The 20,561-nt window shown below is 39.3% G+C and overlaps 1 protein-coding gene across 1 annotated transcript in view; it reads left to right on the forward strand.

Annotated features, from left to right (window-relative positions):
* The window catches only part of pkhd1l1.1 (PKHD1 like 1, tandem duplicate 1), an 82,406-nt gene that overhangs the window by 45,134 nt on the left and 16,711 nt on the right, over window positions 1-20,561 (forward strand). The window contains exons 46-60 of the mRNA XM_074614399.1: window positions 1,085-1,214; window positions 3,620-3,861; window positions 5,172-5,308; window positions 6,174-7,203; window positions 8,098-8,289; window positions 9,387-9,538; window positions 9,659-9,818; window positions 11,769-11,940; window positions 13,039-13,127; window positions 13,852-14,015; window positions 14,842-14,971; window positions 16,315-16,433; window positions 17,406-17,535; window positions 17,848-18,021; window positions 19,544-19,647. Of these exons, the coding sequence (XP_074470500.1) occupies window positions 1,085-1,214; window positions 3,620-3,861; window positions 5,172-5,308; window positions 6,174-7,203; window positions 8,098-8,289; window positions 9,387-9,538; window positions 9,659-9,818; window positions 11,769-11,940; window positions 13,039-13,127; window positions 13,852-14,015; window positions 14,842-14,971; window positions 16,315-16,433; window positions 17,406-17,535; window positions 17,848-18,021; window positions 19,544-19,647 (3,125 nt within the window). The remainder of the gene's footprint in view (window positions 1-1,084; window positions 1,215-3,619; window positions 3,862-5,171; window positions 5,309-6,173; window positions 7,204-8,097; window positions 8,290-9,386; window positions 9,539-9,658; window positions 9,819-11,768; window positions 11,941-13,038; window positions 13,128-13,851; window positions 14,016-14,841; window positions 14,972-16,314; window positions 16,434-17,405; window positions 17,536-17,847; window positions 18,022-19,543; window positions 19,648-20,561) is intronic.

Consider the following 20,561-nt stretch of genomic DNA (forward strand, 5'->3'; position numbering starts at 1 on the left):
GAATAAAACACAGATTTTTATATTAGAAACATTTCCAGGGTTGACTGCCATGGTGAAAAAACATCTAAACATTTTGACCAGTACGGCGCACACGATGACAACAACTATTCATTTTGGCGCCATTGACCAATTTACTGACACAATAACTAGCTTTTGAAACATGAATGAAGTGTTTTGGGTGAGTTACTACCTTTGGTAGACATGCAATAGAGTTGTGATGTCCCATCAAACAGTTGTGACGACTGCACTTACAGTTTAGAGGATGTTAAAGGTCCCATATCGTGCTCATTTTCAGGTTCATACTTGTATTTTATGTTTCTACTAGAACAGGTTAACATGCTGCAATGTTCAAAAAAATCTTTATTTTCCTCATACTGTCTGTCTGAATATACCTGTATTCACCCTCTGTCTGAAACGCTCCGTTTTAGTGCATTTCAACAGAATTGCGTTGCTAGGCAACAGCTTGGGTCCATGTTTACTTCCTGTCAGCTGATGTCATTCACATACACTGCAACAGGAAATAAACTGGGACACATTTAGAATGTTTACGTTTAAAACCGTGTAATGGTCTAAATATTGTATATTTGTGACATCACAAATGGACAGAAATCCTGACGGCTTGTTTCAAACGCACAATTTCTGAATACGGGCTGTGTGTATTTCTCTGTATATTGAGCGTTTTGATAGTTAAATAGTATTTATATAGCACTTAAACCTGCTTTATAATGTAAAAGACCTGAAAATCTCACTTTTTACAATATGGGACCTTTAAGACTGTTTTGAAAAATGAGCCAAAGCGAATGAGAAAAACTGTAAGTAACATTTTGACCTGTAACAGTATTTTTACTTGTTGTATGTAAGTAAAGGATCAGAATACTTCTCCCACCACTGAATTACAGTCATCTACGTTAAGCATCAGAAAACTGAAACAGTCCCGTCCGACGTATTCCAAAAACCCCTGATTACATGTCATTATGTCACGTAATGGTAAGCTGACAGGGTCATTTGAGTCGCGTGTCCTGAAGGGATGTCATTATTAGTGACACCTCACCTGTCCTCCATTGTTGACAACCCGTTTGTCCAGGTATTCCAGTTCCTGTCCCCTGGACCCACCTGGCCCAGACGGCAACCAACGGCTCCGTCACACTGACTCTGATGAAGGAGGTGACGTGGAAAGCTGGAGATGAAATTGTCATCGCCACAACAGGCCACAGGTACAGTCTGGAATTCACCCCTGCTGAAGCAGAAACCAAAGTTATTTAGGAAACGCTTTTAACGCAGTAACTAGATATTAGATCGAAATTGAGTTAAGACAAGAATCTGAATCTTTTTGACACCTTACCTTACCATACCAAAATGATTAGGCTATAGAAATGTGTCATTTATGTGTAAAACAACAGCATGTAGACCCAAACAGCAGTGACTGCACTCCGGCTAGCTACAGCTAGCTGCTAATTTACCCACTTTTTCCTGTTTCCTGTACTTGAAAAATCAATTTTGATGCTCCTTGTAGAAATTGAGTTTGTTATAACACATACATAAGGTAGCTACATTTAGCGGTAGCTAAATCAATTAATCCCCTGAGACCCGAGGGATCGATCGACTGTACGGTCTTTCAGAGGCTGCAGCAGTTTCAGTTTTAGAGCAACTGTAGAGTAAAGGTTCAGATATAATACGAAACGTAAGGAATCCATTGGTAACAACTGACCTGACCTCTTGTCCCTTGACCTCTGACCTCAAGATATCTAGATGAAAATGGGTTCTATGGGTACCCACGAGTCTCCCCTTCACAGACATGCCCACTTTATGATAATCACATGCAGTTTGAGCCCAACTGTAATCATGTGTGATGATGTTAGTCCCCTGTATTGAAACCATTTTTTGAAACGTAACCTCACTGTATAAAATGAGCTGTGGTGAGCTCTAGGATAATCACAGCCTCATGAAACTTTACAGCCACAAACTAGAGACCTAGAGCATTCAGAGGATGGATGGATCAAACTAGAGACCTAGAGCATTCAGAGGATGGATGGATCAAACTAGAGACCTAGCATTCAGAGGATGGATGGATCAAACTAGAGACCTAGAGCATTCAGAGGATGGATGGATCAAACTAGAGACCTAGAGCATTCAGAGAATGGATGGATCAAACTAGAGACCTAGAGCATTCAGAGGATGGATGGATCAAACTAGAGACCTAGAGCTTTCAGAGGATGGATGGATCAAACTAGAGACCTAGAGCATTCAGAGGATGGATGGCTTTCCTAGCTAGATTGACAATAAGGGATTAGTTAGCATGGGGATGACCATCATATATACTTCTATTATTATGTTCTAAGCCTTTATACACATTATAATTTATTTCAATTTAATTAATGAATGAATGAATTAATTTATCCAGAGGGTTAATGTATTAAACTAGCTCATAAATTCAGGACTCCCTGGACCATGAGATCTGGTATGTCGATGGGGCCTTCCTGGCTAAATTATAGATAAATAAATGGACAAGAAAGCTGAAGAAGAAAGAAGAACACACTTTGTTTTGTAGATACTGTGTTTTTTCCAAAAGTGCAGTATTTTTGTAGGCCTTAAAGTATGTAACGTTAGTGACAATGATTAATAATCAACCTAAAAAATGTTTTTTACAAAGTAAATATGTTACACAGTTTGGCTAAGAGCCTTCAAATTTAGGACGACAAGATGTCAGGATTATACCTCACATCAACCAAATCCTATAAAGTAACCTAATCCTGTGAAGTTGAAATAAATCTCAACAGTGCAGCACAAAAAAAGCACTACTGAAAGGGAAGAAATATTTACCTTGAACACATTTGCCTCCTCCTATAAAAAATCATGTGACTCTGTGTCCTCTGGTGTCCTCCGGTGCTCCTAACGGCATCTGTAAGATTTCACAGACCGGAAGAAAACAACCAGTCAGAGCTGATCTGGAGTCAGCCGTCCAGCTGCCGTCTATGAGAGCCACGAGTCAATCACTTGTGAACTCCGATCAAACGGTCAAACTAGGCAGCGCTGATCAAATATGAATCAATATTATGTTACGTTAATGCCTATTTCTCTCCTCAGATGTTCTCAGAATCATCTTGTAGTGCACGGTTTAGCTGTAAAATTAGAAAGTTTGTGACCCAGCAGCCATGTTGAGATCTCTTGAGGAAATCCCAAGCACTGCTCACATGGCCGGAGCACAGCCAATAGGAACGCTCTCTCTCTCTGAAATGACCTGTGATTGGTCAAAGTCTCCTGTCACGGGCTAGATGTTCTAAAGCCTGAAAACAGAGCCATGAGGAGGAGCAGAAGTCTAGTTATCTCTCAGACCACTTGAATTACAATATGCTGAAAGGTTATTATGGAATGTTTTGCCCAATGATGCAAAAAATATTCTGCCTACTGCTGGTTTAAGTCTCTTTTTCAAAGCTTTGGGGCGGTCCAATCATGTTTACTGTATTACTATATTTTATATAGATTGACACTGAATGGTAAATGGTAAATGGACTTGCTCACTCATTCACACACCGATGGCACAGCCTTCAGGAGCAATTTGGGGCACTGATACAACAATGTTATGACGCTGCAGGTAGAAATCCTTTATTTCTGTTTCCAGGCACAGCCAGAGAGAGAACGAGGTCAGGAGGATCGCCGCTGTGTCGGCCGACGGCAAGACCATAACCCTGACCGAACCGCTCGAGTACACTCACCTCGGGGTGACCGTCACGCTGCCCGACGGTACGGTGTTTGAGGGCCGAGCCGAGGTGGGTCTCCTCACCAGGAACATCGTGGTACGAGGCTCCCAACACCAAGAATGGGACGACAAGATCGAAGCCTGTCCCGCTGGCTTTGACACAGGTACTGTGTTTCAGCTTTTCTGCTTTCATTTGACACAAAACGCCGTGTAAAAGTAAAGAATGAGAGACAGAGCGTTGCTGTGAAGTAAGACGTATTCAAGTTGACGACAAGTTCAGATTCACCAACATGTATTGTAGGTATTTTCCAGTTGGTTTAGAAAGGGTTTACTAGATTATTTTCTTTAATTGTTAACTGATCTTTTAGTTGAACTTAAAGGTTATATTGATAATATATTTATGTAGATGAATATTTTTAAAAACGTAATACATCCACAGAACTTTTAGAAAGGTGCCGAATAAAAGTGTTGCTTTTCCTTAAAAAACAAAAACAAAATACATGATTGTGAATTAATCATTTAAAAAAAATGGGGTAACACTTAATTTTACAGGTTTGCATGGTAATTAGGTGATAATTAGCAAGTTACCTATTTGAAATTTCTTTGGAATTACTGCCAAATTACCCAAATATTTACCTCTAAATTAATCAAAAATAACTTCATTATATAAACATTATTTAATAATTATTTTCCGCTATTTCCCAATAGCTGGTAATTTATTTAATACATTTCCAAGAAAAGAATACCAAGTTAATTGATGTGCTTTATTTCTGCTGATAAATAAATAATAATAAGCAAATAACGTTTTCTTAAAAAACTCCCTGAATCATGACGTTCACTACCAGATTACATCTGTGTAGACAATAAGTCAACACATTATGATTGAATTAATCATTTGTTGTTGTTCTCTGTGGGAGATATCTGACATTTGGTTCCCAGTTCTAACAAGGCTTGTGAGCCAATAGTAAAACAACGTTGGTATCACGTGGAATCGCTTGTGGCGCCAGCGATCAAGTTGCCAGTTAGTATGGAAAAAACTGTCTGCGTTTGACGGTAGAAGTGGCAACCACTTGTGAAATAAATGCAATGGAACGGGGGAGGGAGGACGCAACATCTAGTGGCTGAATGTTATCAATATTATCAATAGCACCTTAAAAACATGAAAAACTTACCATCCTTTCCTCACCTTGTGTTAAGGCTGCACCTACTGCAAACATTATTATCATTATCGAGTAACCTGCTAACTTCCCAGAGCCCAAGGTGACTAAAACCAAGAAAAATGATAGGAAATGAATGTCTTTTTATTAAATTATAAATATATTTAATGAAATCAACAGTGACACAAAAACAGTACATTAAAAAAATATGATGTGCATTTTAGGCTTGACCCGTACACTTTGGGCATCATTTGTACCTGTTACATTGTTGTATTTATTTTGAGATAATAACAACATCATGTCTCCTGGTGCTGCAGGTGAATTCAGCACCCAAACCTGTTTCCAAGGAAGGTTTGGAGAGGAGATCGGCAGTGATCAGTTTGGAGGCTGCATCATGTTCCACGCACCCAGACCAAATGAGAATCTCGCAATCGGCAGACTGGAATATGTTGAGGTGAGATACATCAAACTTTCTCAGCTGAAACTTCTTTTATTCTTTACAGCTAATTATATGTTTTTTTTTTTTTTTATAGGTCTATGTACTTATGTATCTATTAGGGCTGTCAATCGATTGTAATATTTAATCACAATTAATCGCATGATTGTCCGTAGTTAATTGCGATTAATCGCAAATGAATCACACATTTTGTTATCTGTTCAAAATGTACCTTAATGGGAGATTTGTCAAGTATTTAATATTCTTAACAACATGGGAGTGGACAAATATGCTACTTTATGCAATAGTATGTATATATTTATTATTGGAAATCAATTAAGAACACAAAACAATGAAAAATATTGTCCAGAAACCCTCACAGGTACTGCATTTAGCATAAAGTATATTCTCAAATCATAACATGGCAAACTGCAGCCCAACAGGCAACAACAGCTGTCAGTGTGTCAGTGTGCTGACTTGACTATGACTTGCCCCAAACTGCATGTGATTATCATAAAGTGGGCATGTCTGTAAAGGGGAGACTCGTGGGTACCCATAGAACCCATTTACATTCACTGATCTGGAGGTCAGAGGTCAAGGGACTGCTTTGAAAATGGCCATGCCAGTTTTTCCTCGCCAAAATTTTGTGTTAGTTTGGAGCGTTATTTAACCTCCAATGGATTCTTTAGATGTTGTAGTTTCATATGATATCAGTATCTTCACTCTAGCTTTAAAACTGAGCCCGCTACAACCTAAAAAATCTGATTAAAGTTGTGTTAATGCATTTAAGAAATTAGTGGCGTGTTATTATCGCGTTAACTTTGACAGCCCTACCAATTACACAAATAGAAATGAAATGAAACTTTGTGTTTTTATGCCACAGGTCTTCCATGCAGGACAGGCCTTCAGGCTGGGACGGTATCCCATCCACTGGCATCTGATGGGAAACGTCGACTTCAAGTCATACGTGCGGGGTTGTGCTATCCATCAGACCTTCAACAGGGCCGTAACCATCCACAACACCCACCGGCTGCTGGTGGAGCACAATGTCATCTACGACATCATGGGCGGGGCCTTCTTCATCGAGGACGGCATTGAGACGGAGAACGTCCTGCAGTACAACCTGGCCGTGTTTGTCAAACAGAGCACCAGCCTGCTGAACGACGACGTCACCCCCGCCGCCTACTGGGTCACCAATCCCAACAACGTCATCCGCCACAACGTCGCCGCGGGGGGCACCCACTTCGGCTTCTGGTACCGCATGCACGAACACCCCGACGGCTCGTCCTACGACAGAAACATCTGCCAGAAGAGGGTTCCCCTCGGGGAGTTCTACAACAACACGGTGCACTCTCAGGGCTGGTTCGGCATTTGGATCTTCAAAGACTTCTTCCCCATGAAGGACGGAGGCTGCCGCTCCACGACCCCCGAGCCTGCCGTCTTCCGCCACCTCACCACCTGGAACTGCGAGAAAGGTGCCGAGTGGGTCAACGTGGGCGCCGTGCAGTTCAGCAGCTTCGTCATGGTCAACAATGAGAAAGCCGGTATCGAAGGCAAGCGCATCATGCAGTGGGCCGTGAGCGGCTTCGGAGAGGAGGGAGGGGCGACGATTTCCAACAGCACCATCGTGGGCCACGTGGACGAGCTCGGACTGGGAGATAACTACTGCACGCACCGAGGTGTCATCGCGCCGTTGGACGACGGCCTGAGTGTCCTTAACACCAAGTTCATCAACTTCAACCGTGGCTCTTGCGCAGCCATCGGGGTCGCCAGAATCGATGGGACCTGTGTGGATCGGTGTGGTGGCTGGGCTGTCCGGTTTAGTGGTAACCAGTACTTCAACTCACCCCACAAGGCTGGCTTCAGGTGGGAGCACGAGGTGCAGCTGGTGGACATTGATGGCTCCCTCACAGGTACTCAGTCTTTAGTCTCTTACTGTTTGTTATTTTAATGTATTGCACATATTTCTTACTTTTTCATATTATTTTCGATCCATCTGGCTTTTTAAGTCTGATGTTACTCTGTATTTTTCTTTTTGTCAACAAAGCTAAAACCAACAAGACATCCCTACCTTGTCTGTAACACTGAGCCCTACTGTGAGCCTGTTGGTCCCCACTGAAGAAAACAGTTCAATAATATGTAGAGTGCTCCAGGAATCATCGTAAAACCCGGAAATGAGCGCGTTTCACAGCAGCAACAGACAGTGAAAGTGATCTATTGACTGTATATTGACATCATATCAGCTACTTTATTACAGTTTTGATGTCTATCTGTAGAATATGTTAAAAAACGTAAAGACTTATTTTTAACAACATAAAAAACGTAAAAAGTAAAGACTTATTTTTTTCTGTTTTCATTTCAAAATAAAAGCCCTCAAGTGTTTTTCTGTGGGCAGAATTCCTTCATTTGTTAACACGAGACTTTTATTCTGAAATATGTGCCGGACAGTGTTCTAGAACATGCAGTGACTTGGAGAGCTCCATGAATGAATATAGTACGGCGTTTTAATTGTCGAGTATTATTATTATTATTTACACCACAAGTTTTCTTGGTCTAAAATAAATATAAATGATATTTATAATGAAATGAAATGGCCATTAAAAGGCAAACTCTATGTAGAAAGAAAGAGCTGACAGCAGCAGACAAGCAGCTGAAACACAGCTGGTGTGAACGCCCAACGCGTGAATCACGCAGCCACCACGCCACGCAGACGCCACGTGCTCCTGACGTTCTCTGTGTGTACCAGGCGTTATCCTCCATCCCTGCATCCGACTAAACTCTGTGTCACTGTGTTTCTTTGTTTTCAGGAAACATCAACTACAAAGTCGTGCCTATGAGCCCCTTGCTGGACCCCGCTCACTGTTCCCAGAGTGCCGACTGGAGCGTGGGTTTCCCCGGTGCCGTGTGTGACCACACCGTCGACTTCCATCGCTTGTCGTTCAACAACCCATTACCGACCTCTCTGAAAGCCAAGAATGTCATCTTAACCAACTCAGATGGTATTAAAATACATATTACTTTTAAACGTCAGTTTGTTGTTGAAGAAGCAGAAACTTATCTGTGAATCTTTATTGACCTCTACTGGTGACTAGTGGGAAGTGCAGTAGATCTTTGTCATCAATCATCTGCTGCTAAAACAGAATCAAACAGGCTATAAGTAGCATATAACACAGACAATGTGCTATGCATAAAATTAAACATGCTATATAAACAGATAATGAATGAGATTATAGTTTTATATTATTACACAGTTATAATCTAAAATATGTTTCATACGAGAAGTTGACAAATCCTTTACACGAATAAACACTTACACACGTCTTTGTAATTCAAATGTTCTGAGAGAAAACTAGACTTCTGCACCTCCTCATGGCTCTGTTTTCAGACTTTAGAAATTCTAGACCGTTTTATAAAAATAACTTTTTTAATCATATTTTCTCCAATCTCGCCTACTTCAGCTTTAAACCTTTTCGCTCCTCTTATAACTCCCTCAGGACCGTCCGTTTCTGTCAGTCTTTCACCCGGTGTCTCCATCCTGGACAAAATGTTTTCTGGAGCTCCACATTTTAATTATAATAGCGTGTGGCGAGCAACATGATGTGATAGAGATTGTTCGGGTTCAAAACTAAAGTTGAAAAATAATTCACAAAGTCTCAGACAAGGAAAACTCTCTACAGGAGTCCCAAGCTGTCAGTACGTCATGAGGGGGGATCTGTGATTAAAGGGGGAGAAAGCCACAGGAGCCCAAAGTTGGCCATCCTGATGAAACCGTCCAACTTTTGACTTAGAAAAACTTATAAATGTGACTCGTCAAACATTAATCTGGACAGCGAAAAAATAGTCTGTGTTTTATATCTATGCAGTAACTGCTACCCATATTTGTGGTGGTGTTTCTCTCCGTAAAGAAATGCATTTACTTGTGTTGAACACCAAGGGTCGTAATCAGTACGCTGTAGGGATTTACGGACACAAAACAAAACCCTGTGGAAGCGAGGCTTAAATTGGGTTTAAAGTAAGGCATTACTAGATATATAAATGTATCTGCTGTAATATAAGAGTATATATATATAAGCTGTTTTTAAACTCACTATTACAGGCTCCAGTGTGATTCCCTATCTGAAGAAGAGAATGACTCATAAGTATGGCTGGATGGCCATGCTGCCCTCCAGAAAAACGTACAACTGGTACTTTGAAGATATGGATCACATCACCAACATCACCTATGCTGCAAAGTTCTACGGCTTTGGCGTATGTGAAAGATCCCACACATGATGTGATATCACGGGACAATACTGTAGATGTACATCAAATATCAGACCAGCTTTCTGCCTATTTACAGTGTACTGATGTTTGTTTCCCCTCTCGCAGTCAGATCAATATGTGATCATCAACCACAACTTCACCCAGAGTCCAGACAGATTCCACATCATCGATGAGAGGAACGGCTCGTTGACGCCGCTGAGCTACAGCAACAACAACAACGGAGACTGGTACTTCGACGACAGCTCCAACGACCTCTACTACATCGGTTAGACACACTTTCACATGGCTCTATTGCTAATTTTGACAATCTTGTAAGTTGTTTATTAAGCAAAACATTGACTGATTGTAGCTTCTCAAATATGAGGATTTGCTGTTTTTCTTATATCACTGTAAATTGAATATCTTTGGGACAGTCGGTCAGACAAAACAAGATGTCACAAAAAATGTCTGAACATAGATTTGGCCACATGACTTTTAGCTGCTATAACATAATCACAGTGTTTGTCTGTAAAGAGCAGAAACTGTTTAATCTGTTGGCATAATCAGCAAGCTCATACATTATATATAATATAATGGTTTACATGTATATGGTACCTTTAAAGGTCCCTTATTGTAGAAAGTGAAATTTCTATGTCTGTCTACGTTTGATTATAAAGCAGGTCTAGGTGCTGTATAAATACTTTTAAACTATCAAAACGTTCAATATACGGAGAAGTACACGCAGACCGTATTCAGAAATTGTGAGTTTGAAACAAGCTGTCAGGATTTCTGTCCATTTGTGATGTCACAAATATCAAATATTTAGACCATTACACCGTTTTAAACGTAAATATTCTAAATGTGCAATGCCATTTCATCGCAATTCCATTGAAATGCGCTAAAACAGAGCGTTTCAGACAGAGGGTAAATACAGGTATATTCAGGCCGACAGTATGAGAAAAATAAAGTTTATTTTTTAACATTACAGCATGTAAAAATGTTCTAGTAGAAACACAAAATACAAGTATGAACCTGAAAATGAACATGATATGGGACCTTTTAACGAGCCGTCAGGATTTCCGTAAGGTTGTGATGTCACAACTGTACCTCTAAACTCTGTATAGTTGACACACCCAGTGAATCCCTGTGAGGCTGCAGTGACGCTGTGAAGACGGCGACAGCACAGATGTGGAAAACCGAAAAACACTGACTAATCAGAGCAGACTGGGCTTTTTCGGACGGGGGTCTTAAAGAGACAGGCGCTAAAACGAAGCGTTTCAGACAGAAGGTGAATACATGTATATTCAGACAGACAGGATGAGGAAAATAATGTGTTTTTTGAACATTAAGGTATGTAAACATGTTCAAGTAGAAACCCAAAATACAAGTATGAACCTGAAAAATGAGCAAGATATGTCCCCTTTAAAAGTTTGCATCAACACTAATTAAACTTGCCTAATTATTGCCATTATTTTTATTAAAGGTCCCATATCGTGCTCTTTATCACGATCATTCTTGTATTTTGTGTTTCTACTAGAACATGTTTACATGCTTTAATGTTAAAAAAAAACTTTATTTTTCTCATACTGTCGGCCTGAATATACCTGTATTTACCCTGTGTCTGAAATGCTCTGTTTTAGCGCATTTCAACGGCATTGCGACGAAATTGCAACAGAATTGCGTTGCTAGACAACAGCTTGGGTCCATGTGTACTTCCTGTCAGCTGATGACATTCACATACACTGCAACCAGGAATAGACTGGGAAACATTTAGAATGTTTACGTTTAAATCTGTTTAAAGGGTCTAAATATTGTATATTTGTGACATCACAAATAGACAGAAATCCTGAAAGCTTGTTTCAAGTGCAGAGTTTCTTAATACGGGCTGTGTGTATTTCCCTGTTGATTGAGCATTTCGATACTTTCACAGTATTTATATAGGACTTAAGCCTGCTTTATAATTAAAAAAAACATGAAAATCTCACTTTTTTATGATATGGGACCTTTAACAGTGTTTATTGTTATTGGTCTAAATCGACATTTTAAATCAAATGAAGCTGTTGGATGAAAATAAAAAAAAATGTATGTGCTTTGTTGATTATTTGTCTCATGATGACCTCAAACTAGAGTTCATAGTTTGTCCTCACAGATTATTTACCACTAAACCACACAAAACATTCATTGATTTTAGTCATTTGTGCGTCTTTATCCACTTGACATTGTGTTGTGCCTGCAGTATCTGGGAAGACGAGCCTGCGCAGGCGTCGTGCCAGCGTCGACCGTTCCTTGATGGACTCCGCGGTGGATTTGGGGGTCTACCGCTGCTTCTACCCCAACTGCATCCCACCAACACCAGCACCTCCGGCCACACTTGCCCCCCTACCCAGCCACCGGCCTGACAACTTCATGTACGTTTAACATCCCCCACTACAACATGCTATTCATGACCAGGAAAAAACTAATTCAAACTCATGAGCTATAGTTAGACAGTAGTAAGTATCAATAGCCAAATGTACTTAAAACATTAAAAGTAAGAGTGCTCATTTTGCTGTCATAATGCTATGTATATTATAGGGATATAATATAATATAATATAATATAATATAATTGTGAGCGGTATTTTTATTGTGGTTTGTCAAGGTGATTTTAAATACTTAAGTTAAGAATTGGGCTTCAAAAAACCTCCAAACTTATAAAGACATCTCTGTCATTTTGCAGTACAATCTGAATATTTTCACCTGTATTTAATTTAAATGTTTAAAAATGTTGTAGAAATGAGTGCCTGTGTCTTGAAAGAAAACAAAAATGTGGCAGGTCCTGGCACTAGAATTATATCAATTTTGATGTAAGAACATTTTAAAATTTGTTGAAATTTTCTACTAGATATTTTTCACTTTTTGTAAGAAAATAAAATTTAAATTCCAAATTAAGAGGGAAACTGTGAATCTAGTTTTTAGCCCTGGTAGGGACATGGAGGGGGGGGGAAAGCAAGGGTTAAAAAAAAAGGATTTTGTGGATCTCACAAAAGTACATCTCTTTTTTCAGCCTTCATGTCCCTTCCAGGGCTCCATAATCCGTTTTAAAAGCTGCATGTTTTGAATGAAAAATAATATGCAAAACAACAAGTATCTGCAGCTGTCAAGAAAAATGCAGTACAATAAAAAGTATAATAATTCCCTCTGAAATGTAGTGGAGTAGAAGTGTAAAGTAGAAGAAAATGGAAATACTATAATATCATATTTAAGTAAAGTGGTAGTAAAGTACCTCTACAAACTTTTACAAACTTTATTAACAATTGTTTATATTTACAAAAACAAAATGACCAAAATACGTTGAAATTGGATTGGGAGTAATTGTTGCATCTAAAGCAAACACCGTTGATTTGAAGCGAGTTACTACACAAAAGAAAAGTCACAATATATTTTATTTCTAAAAACTGAAAATAGTTTTTATGTTTACTCTCGTTTCCTAACACTAAAATGTTCTTTGTGTGTGTTTCTCTCTAGTCGGTGGTCTGATGCCTCTTTCTGGAATGGTTCGGCTGAAAATAACTTCACTGTCCCAACGGAGGGCGCTGATGTGGTCATCCCATCAGGTAATGTCTAGGACAGGGGTCAGCAACCTGCGGCTCCGGAGCCACATGTGTCTCTTTAGCTCCTCTCCAGTGGCTCCCTGTGGAGTTTTAAAAATGGAAATGAACAACTGTTTTTTTGTTCATATTTTCATTTTTATTTATCATTGTTGTAGGTCTATGGTACGACGGTACGACGGAGTATTAGGGCCACATTGAGGGGGGGGGGGGAAATCTGAGATTTTGAGAATAAAGTCATAATATTATGGGAATAAAGTCGGAATAAAGGAATAAAGATTTAACCATAAGATGCTATTTTAGCACATAATTATTAAATAATGTTTACAATAAAGTCATTTTTTATAGATTTTGAGGTAAATATTGGGGTAATTTGACAGTAATTCCAAAGAAATCTCAAATAGGTTACTTGCTAATTATCACGTAATTACCATGAAATTTGCGGACCTGTAAAATGAAGTGTTACCAAAGTTCCTGCAGGAGAGAGAGTACTCTGATAATCCCCAGAAAAAAAGGAAAAAGTTCTTAACCAAAAAGGTTAAATTAGTGGACAGTTCCGGTATAAATGCGATTCAGTCATCATTAATGTTGTTATTTAGGCTGCACCTGTGCTTTTCCTACTGTGACAGGTCAAAATATCTTCGGTGAAAAAGGGCTATAACAACCAAAGATCCAGTTTGAGCTTATACTGTTATGTTATTAATACTTTTGTATCCCCGTCAAACCACAGGGACGTGGGTCGTATTGGACAGTAACACCCCTCCCCTCAACAAGCTGACGGTCATTGGAGTTCTGGAGATCGACGACAGCATGAACAGCTCGTCCTCCAGACACGCTCGGGCTGCACCTGAATACAGCACTGTGGTGCTAGACGCTGTCTACATCTCCATCCAGGTCAGTGGGATCAGTCCTTTCATTCTGTTATCACTCTTAATGCTGTATACAAGAGAAGAAGAACGGTGGAATAAAGTGACAACCTTATATTTATCCTGTTTATCGTCAGGAGGATGTCTTCTGCTTTTTGTGTATATAAATGTGAGTTAATGTCTCCACCAGCAAGTTGTAAATATCATCAGTAACAGTTAACCATGACTGAACAGAGAAAAAGTGTCACCTATTTAACGTCATACTAATTAGTATTATAAAGTATCTTTTAGTAAAAGTAGCAATACTACAGTGTAAAAATACTTTACTACAAGTAAAAGTTCTGCATTCAAAATTGTCCTTAAGTAAAAAATGCGGAAGTTTTAACATCAAAATATACTTAAAGTACCACAAGTAAAAGTACTCATTATGCAGAATGGTCCATTTCAGAATAAAACATATTATATTATTGGATAATAATTATTGATGCGTGAATGTGTTCATCACTTTTAATGTTGCGGCTGCTAAATGTGGAGCTAATTTTAATACTGCTGGGTAGCTTAACCTAAAGTAACACATTATAATTTATTAGTTGATTTATATTTTGTAGGAATAATCTAAATCTGCAAAGTAAAATCCTCCAAAAGGTAGTGGAGTAGAAGTAGAAAAATGGAAATACTCAAGTAAAGTACCTCAAAATTGTACTTGACTTGAGTAAAAGTTGCATTGCACCACTGAAATCAGTAGATAATCTAAGTAACAGGAGATGACAGTAGGTCCCACACTCTTTGATGGGTAGTTGCTGCCCGGTACAGTGTGTTCAGTGAGGTGATGTTGGCGTCTCGTGCTGTTTCAGGGCGGCAGGCTGATTGCAGGATGGGCCGACGAGCCGTTCAGAGGTCAGCTGCACATCAGACTGAGAGGGAACCACCGCACGCCTGACTGGCCTCTGCCCAGCGGACCCAACCAGGGCTCCAAAGTCCTTGGTAAGAAAACTGCATCACAATCACCTGAATGAAAAGATACGGTATTTTGTTACCTTGACAGACATTTTCATGCAACTCAGTCGACTAACACTCATACGATTTTGTCGACTAATCGATTAGTTGACTAAATTTGATTTGAGTTTCTCCACAAAGAATCACACAAAAGCACCACTTTTAATCTGGTGTTTACCAGAGATGTGCTCATAAGTTTCTTGGAAATAAGTCATTCAGCAAAAAAAACAACATAAGAAAATAACTAATCAACTAAAGAAATCTTAGTCGACTAAGAGGTGGCGGCCCTGTTAAATATAACTACATACTGTATACTGTATGTGGACCCTTCCAAATATTTTATTTCTATTTTGTTTTGGTTTTTTTTATCAGAAAAAGCTATTACAGGTTTACATGAAATAGGCTGTTAAAGTTCACACGATAACGCATTAACGCTTTTTCTTTAATGCACCTTGTAATACTAGGTTGTCAGGAAAGAGGTTAAATGACGCCACAAACTTATGTTAAATTTTGATGAGGAAAAACTGTCATGTCCATTTTCAAAGGGGTCTCTTGACCTCTGACCTCCAGATATGTGAATGTAAATGGGTTCTATGGGTTCCCAAGAGTCTCCCCTTTACAGACATGCCCACTTTATGATAATCACATCCAGTTTGGGGCAAGTCATAGTCAAGTCAGCACACTGACACACTGACAGCTGTTGTTGCCTGTTGGGCTGCAGTTTGCCATGTTATGATTTGAGCATATTTTTTTATGCTAAATGAAGTACCTGTGAGGGTTTCTGGACAATATTTGTCATTGTTCTGTGTTGTTTATTAATAACCAATAATAAATATATACATACATTTGCATGAAGCAGCATGTTTGCCCACTCCCATGTTGATAAGAGTTTTAAATACTTGACAAATCTCCTTTTAAGGTACATTTTGAACGGATACAAAATTAATTTGCAATTAATCACGATTAAATATTTTAATCGGCTGACAGTCCTAGTTTTTTTTCTCATCATATTTCGGTTTTACTATTCAAGGCAAAAGGAATAAATAGAAACAAATACGTGTATATATTACATTATATTATTCATGATAAGTCATCATATTTTTGTTTTATAAATGAGTACCTGAATGAAGTTAAATTATTAATCATAACCTTTTCAGATGGCGTGATCATTTTAATAAAGTGCTATAACTGTGCTCCATGAAAAAGATGAGTGAACTGCTCAGTTGTGAATGTTCAATTTATCACACCAAATACTCCTAGCCCAGAGGGATGTGCTGTACGGTGTCCCGTGTTTCAGCACTGACTCGGTGTGTGTATTTGTTGTACCACAGGTGTGTTTGGTATCCTGGACCTCTACGGACAACCTCACAACGTGTACCACACTAAACTGTCTGCCACCGCTGACGCCGGATCCAACACTCTGAACCTGTCGCGGTCTGTCGACTGGCAGGTCAGAGGGCTCTCCTTGTACTTTTAACTCATTGTTTGTGTGTTGAAATGATCAACATATCAAAATAATATTTGTGTATGTGATTAAAGGGATAGTTAGTGAGGTACTCCATAGTCAGTGTAGATGGCGGTCGGCACGCCTCCAGTTTGGAGAAACAGACAGGAGTAACGGCACGGGAGCAAAGCGATGTACTGCTGTGGACGGGAGCAGCAGTAAAACATATTTTAGTCACCTAAAAGAAAGGCCAACCTAAGAAAACCAATATCAGTTCCAGTGTACGCTATATTTAGTATATTTTCACCGCTTTACCTTGCCATCCGACAGCCCTTTCCGACGGAGAACTGAGGTTGTTATCTATGCTCTCTTCAAAGCCACCAGACTCCATTGACAAAAACAGTAATTTTACCTCTCAGAACATGTGAGTTGCTGGTCTACCGCTGCTTCAATTGGTTAGTTTGTTTGTGTTATTGTGTGACTTTGGTGTTTTTTTGGATTCACAGTCACACAATAACACAAACTAACCGATGGAGGCATTGGTAGACCAGCTACTCCTGTGTTCTGATAGGTAAAATGACTGTTTTTGTCAAAGGAGTCTGGTGGCTTTGAAGAGAGCATAGATAACAGCTTCAGTTCTCCGTCAGAAAGGGCTGACGGACAGGTAAAGTGGTGAAAATATTCTAAATATAACGTACACTTAAAGTGATTTTTTTTAGGTGTCTAAAATACATCTTGCTGCTGCCCCCCGTCCACAGCAGTACATTACTTTGCTCCCGTTCTGGTACTCCTGTCTGTTTCTCCAAACTGGGGGCGTGCTGACCGCAATCTACTATAGCTAATACAGTGACTATTGATAAGTACATCATACAACCCCACTTCAAAACATCCAAACTATCCCTTTTAAGTAAAATCTAATACGATTACTGTGAGAGCTAGCATTCAGCCATTCATGTGGTGTGTTATTTGTGCGTGCAGGTTGGAGACGAGGTCGCCATCTCAACCACAAGCTACAATGCGTGGGAGACAGAAAAACATCAGATCGCCGCCGTGTCAGCAGACGGCCGGGTCCTGACCCTGAACCGGACTTTGATCCACACTCACATCGGTCAGTTCATCATCTCTATTGACACAGCAGATGACTTGAGAGCTGCGAAGCGATGTTAAACCTGCTGCGATCATTTGTGACATTTACTTTTGAGTTAATATCCATGTCGCCAGCTAACATGTCTCACTAGATATTCAGCTTATTGTCACCTTATTAAGGTTTTAGTTTATGTGATGGATCTAATTTGAACTTCCAGATATTGTTCAGCTTTTACGGTGTGTAGTATATTGTGCATATTTATTGTATTAAACTGGGAAAAAAAGTGTCTTAGACTGACCATACTGACCTCTTTCTCTCTCTCTCTCTCTTCAGGTGAGACTCACTCTGTCTCAGGTACATCGTTGTCCTACACTCTGGCAGCTGATGTCGGTCTCCTCACCAGAAACATTAAGATCATGGGTCAGGAGTATCCAGAAATGATGGCGGAGTCGTTCGGAGCCAGACTTTTGGTGGGCAGCTACTCCTGGGCCGGAGTCGACTACAAAGGTAAGTAGAGAATGAAATGTGGTTTCTATTCTCACAGAATAGTGTGTTGACTTATGTATTGGATCAATCAGCTTGTAAAGTAATAAATAAAACAATTTAAAGCTGTTCATTCCCAGATAGATTATAGACCCAGGAATGTCTGCAGTTAGATTTTGAGCTGCACACATTGGGATTGAAATATCGTTTCTGTCACTAAATGTGCTTATTGTATTTTATTATTTTGAAACCTTGAAACACCTTTGCATCAGTAACTCAGCACAAACCGAGTCTTATCATGTATTATAGTTTTTGACGTCAAAAAGGTCAAACCAAATCCATACAACCGGGGTCGGCGTTAGGGGGCGGGCCTTGGGGGGTTCAGGCCTGTCCAAAAAGGTCACGCCTGTGCGCATAAGTGACAGTACTGTATGTATACGCCTCACTGTCATAGTTTATTTCTTTCATGAAACATGATAATGATAATCAGACACTTAATAAAGGCTATGAGGTGAAAGTTGATTGCCCGACCCTGCGTACAGCCACCAGTTTTATCTGCTAATACTAATTTATATATATATATACAGTATATATACATACATATAAATATATATAAATATATATATATATGTAGTAGCCATGTTCTCTGATTATATTTCCCTCAAAATTAAGATTTAAGTTATTTATTATTTGATGAGTTCTATTATTCCTTGTTTCAACAGTATGAAGTGCATAGATGTATATGCTGTATAGTCAGCCCTGGTATGGCTTTGCCTTCATTTTCTCCACCAGATGTAAGCCTGTGTTCATTTTGGCAGCTATTTTAGATTTAGTCTTAGTCTTAAAACTATTTAAGAATGCTTATTAGTTTTAGTCACAAATTAATCAATTTGATCCTTCATAGTTTTAGTCGACGACAACTCAAAATGTTTTAGTCCCGTTAAACCAAAACTGTTTCTGTCCGCAGCTAATCTCACATTCTACTGGATCCATCAGCCTGATATTTTCTGTGTTCATTTATGACTGTACGCTCAAGGATCTCTCGTCTTTGCGGTGGATCACAATTTATGTTATTGACTGTTTTATATCGCCATTGACTGCAGACTCCTCACTCCTCTTAACCGGCCGGTAGGGCCCGCAAGTGATCAATAACTGTCATTTCTGGCAATCGGCTAGGTTAAAAACAAGCCTCATCTAGTCTGTTGCGGGCCACATTTTGGCATTTGCCATGGCTCAAAATCTGACATTCATTAAAAAAAGTTAGGTCTCATTTTGAACCGGAGCATCTGCAGATTAATTCCACACCCGATATGTTATGATCCACTTAAACTAGGCACGATACGAGATGAATAAATCCAAGTTTTTTTGTTATCTTTCGCCGCAATTAAGACTTTAAGGGAGCCGAAGGGACAATTAAGTGAGATTCAACTCTTCTTTGTTTGGGAGGGGAGAGGGAAACACATCCAGTACACTCTACTGAGTGCACTTTTCTAGTTTCTGTTCAAACACATTAAGCTCATCAGTGTTTGGTGTTTTATTCCTAAAGGCAAGGCTCAGATCAGAAACGTGGAGTTCTTCCAATCTGGTCAGGAAGGCTGGACCGACGACACCGACCCCCGTTACTCTGTGGCCTTCCTCAACCTGGGAGAGGTACAGCAACACACATGCACGCACGCACGCACGCACGCACGCATGCACACACACACACACACACACACACACACACACATTAAAGCCTAAGGACTACAAGACTAAATGCATATTAAATAAAACTTGAATCTGGAGGCTAAATACACTAAAATTAGGAATAGACACCTCTTAATTGTATATGTGAAAATATGAAAATAAATTCACACTGAGGCTCACCTGAAAATTAACAAATTAATAAATCTTGATTTTAGACATGTCCATCACACATTTTTATCAATATACTTTTAGATTTGATCACAGATTGAACAGTTGCATCCAACTTTTTGGAGGAATAGATGAAGATGAAGAGTTATGGCTCTGGATTTTTTTTGTTTTAATAAGGGCTGTAAAAGTTAATGTGATAACAATGTGTTAACGCTAATTTAATTTTTAAATTTAAATTTTTTTTATTGAGGTTCTGGCAACAATTACATTTACGTCCGGTTCCGAGTATGTACTAAACATTTTTTTTCATAGTTGTTTAAACAACCATAACAATACACAACATAGAAATAGCAGGAGTCACAACTTTACAAACATGATACAAAAAAAACACCACCAAGCTGACATACACAGTAACTACATTAAAATTAATAGGGTATGCTGAAAATGCCACTAATTTCTTTAACGCATTAACGCAACTTGCGATGTAGTTGCTGTTGTTGTTGTTGTAGCAGGCTCGGTTTTAAAGTCCGAGTGCAGATACTGGCAGGTATCGATCAGTACCAACCATGTCATACTAGCTTGTCGAGAAGGAGGTTAAATAATCCTCCAAACTTCTGCTAAATTTTAGCGAGGAAAAACTGGCATGGCCATTTTCAAAGGGGTCCCTTGACCTCTGACCTCCAGATATGTGAATGAAAATTAGTTCTATT

The sequence above is a fragment of the Sebastes fasciatus genome, chromosome 17 (assembly GCF_043250625.1).
Source record: "Sebastes fasciatus isolate fSebFas1 chromosome 17, fSebFas1.pri, whole genome shotgun sequence".
In the NCBI taxonomy this organism is placed as follows: Eukaryota; Metazoa; Chordata; class Actinopteri; order Perciformes; family Sebastidae; genus Sebastes; species Sebastes fasciatus.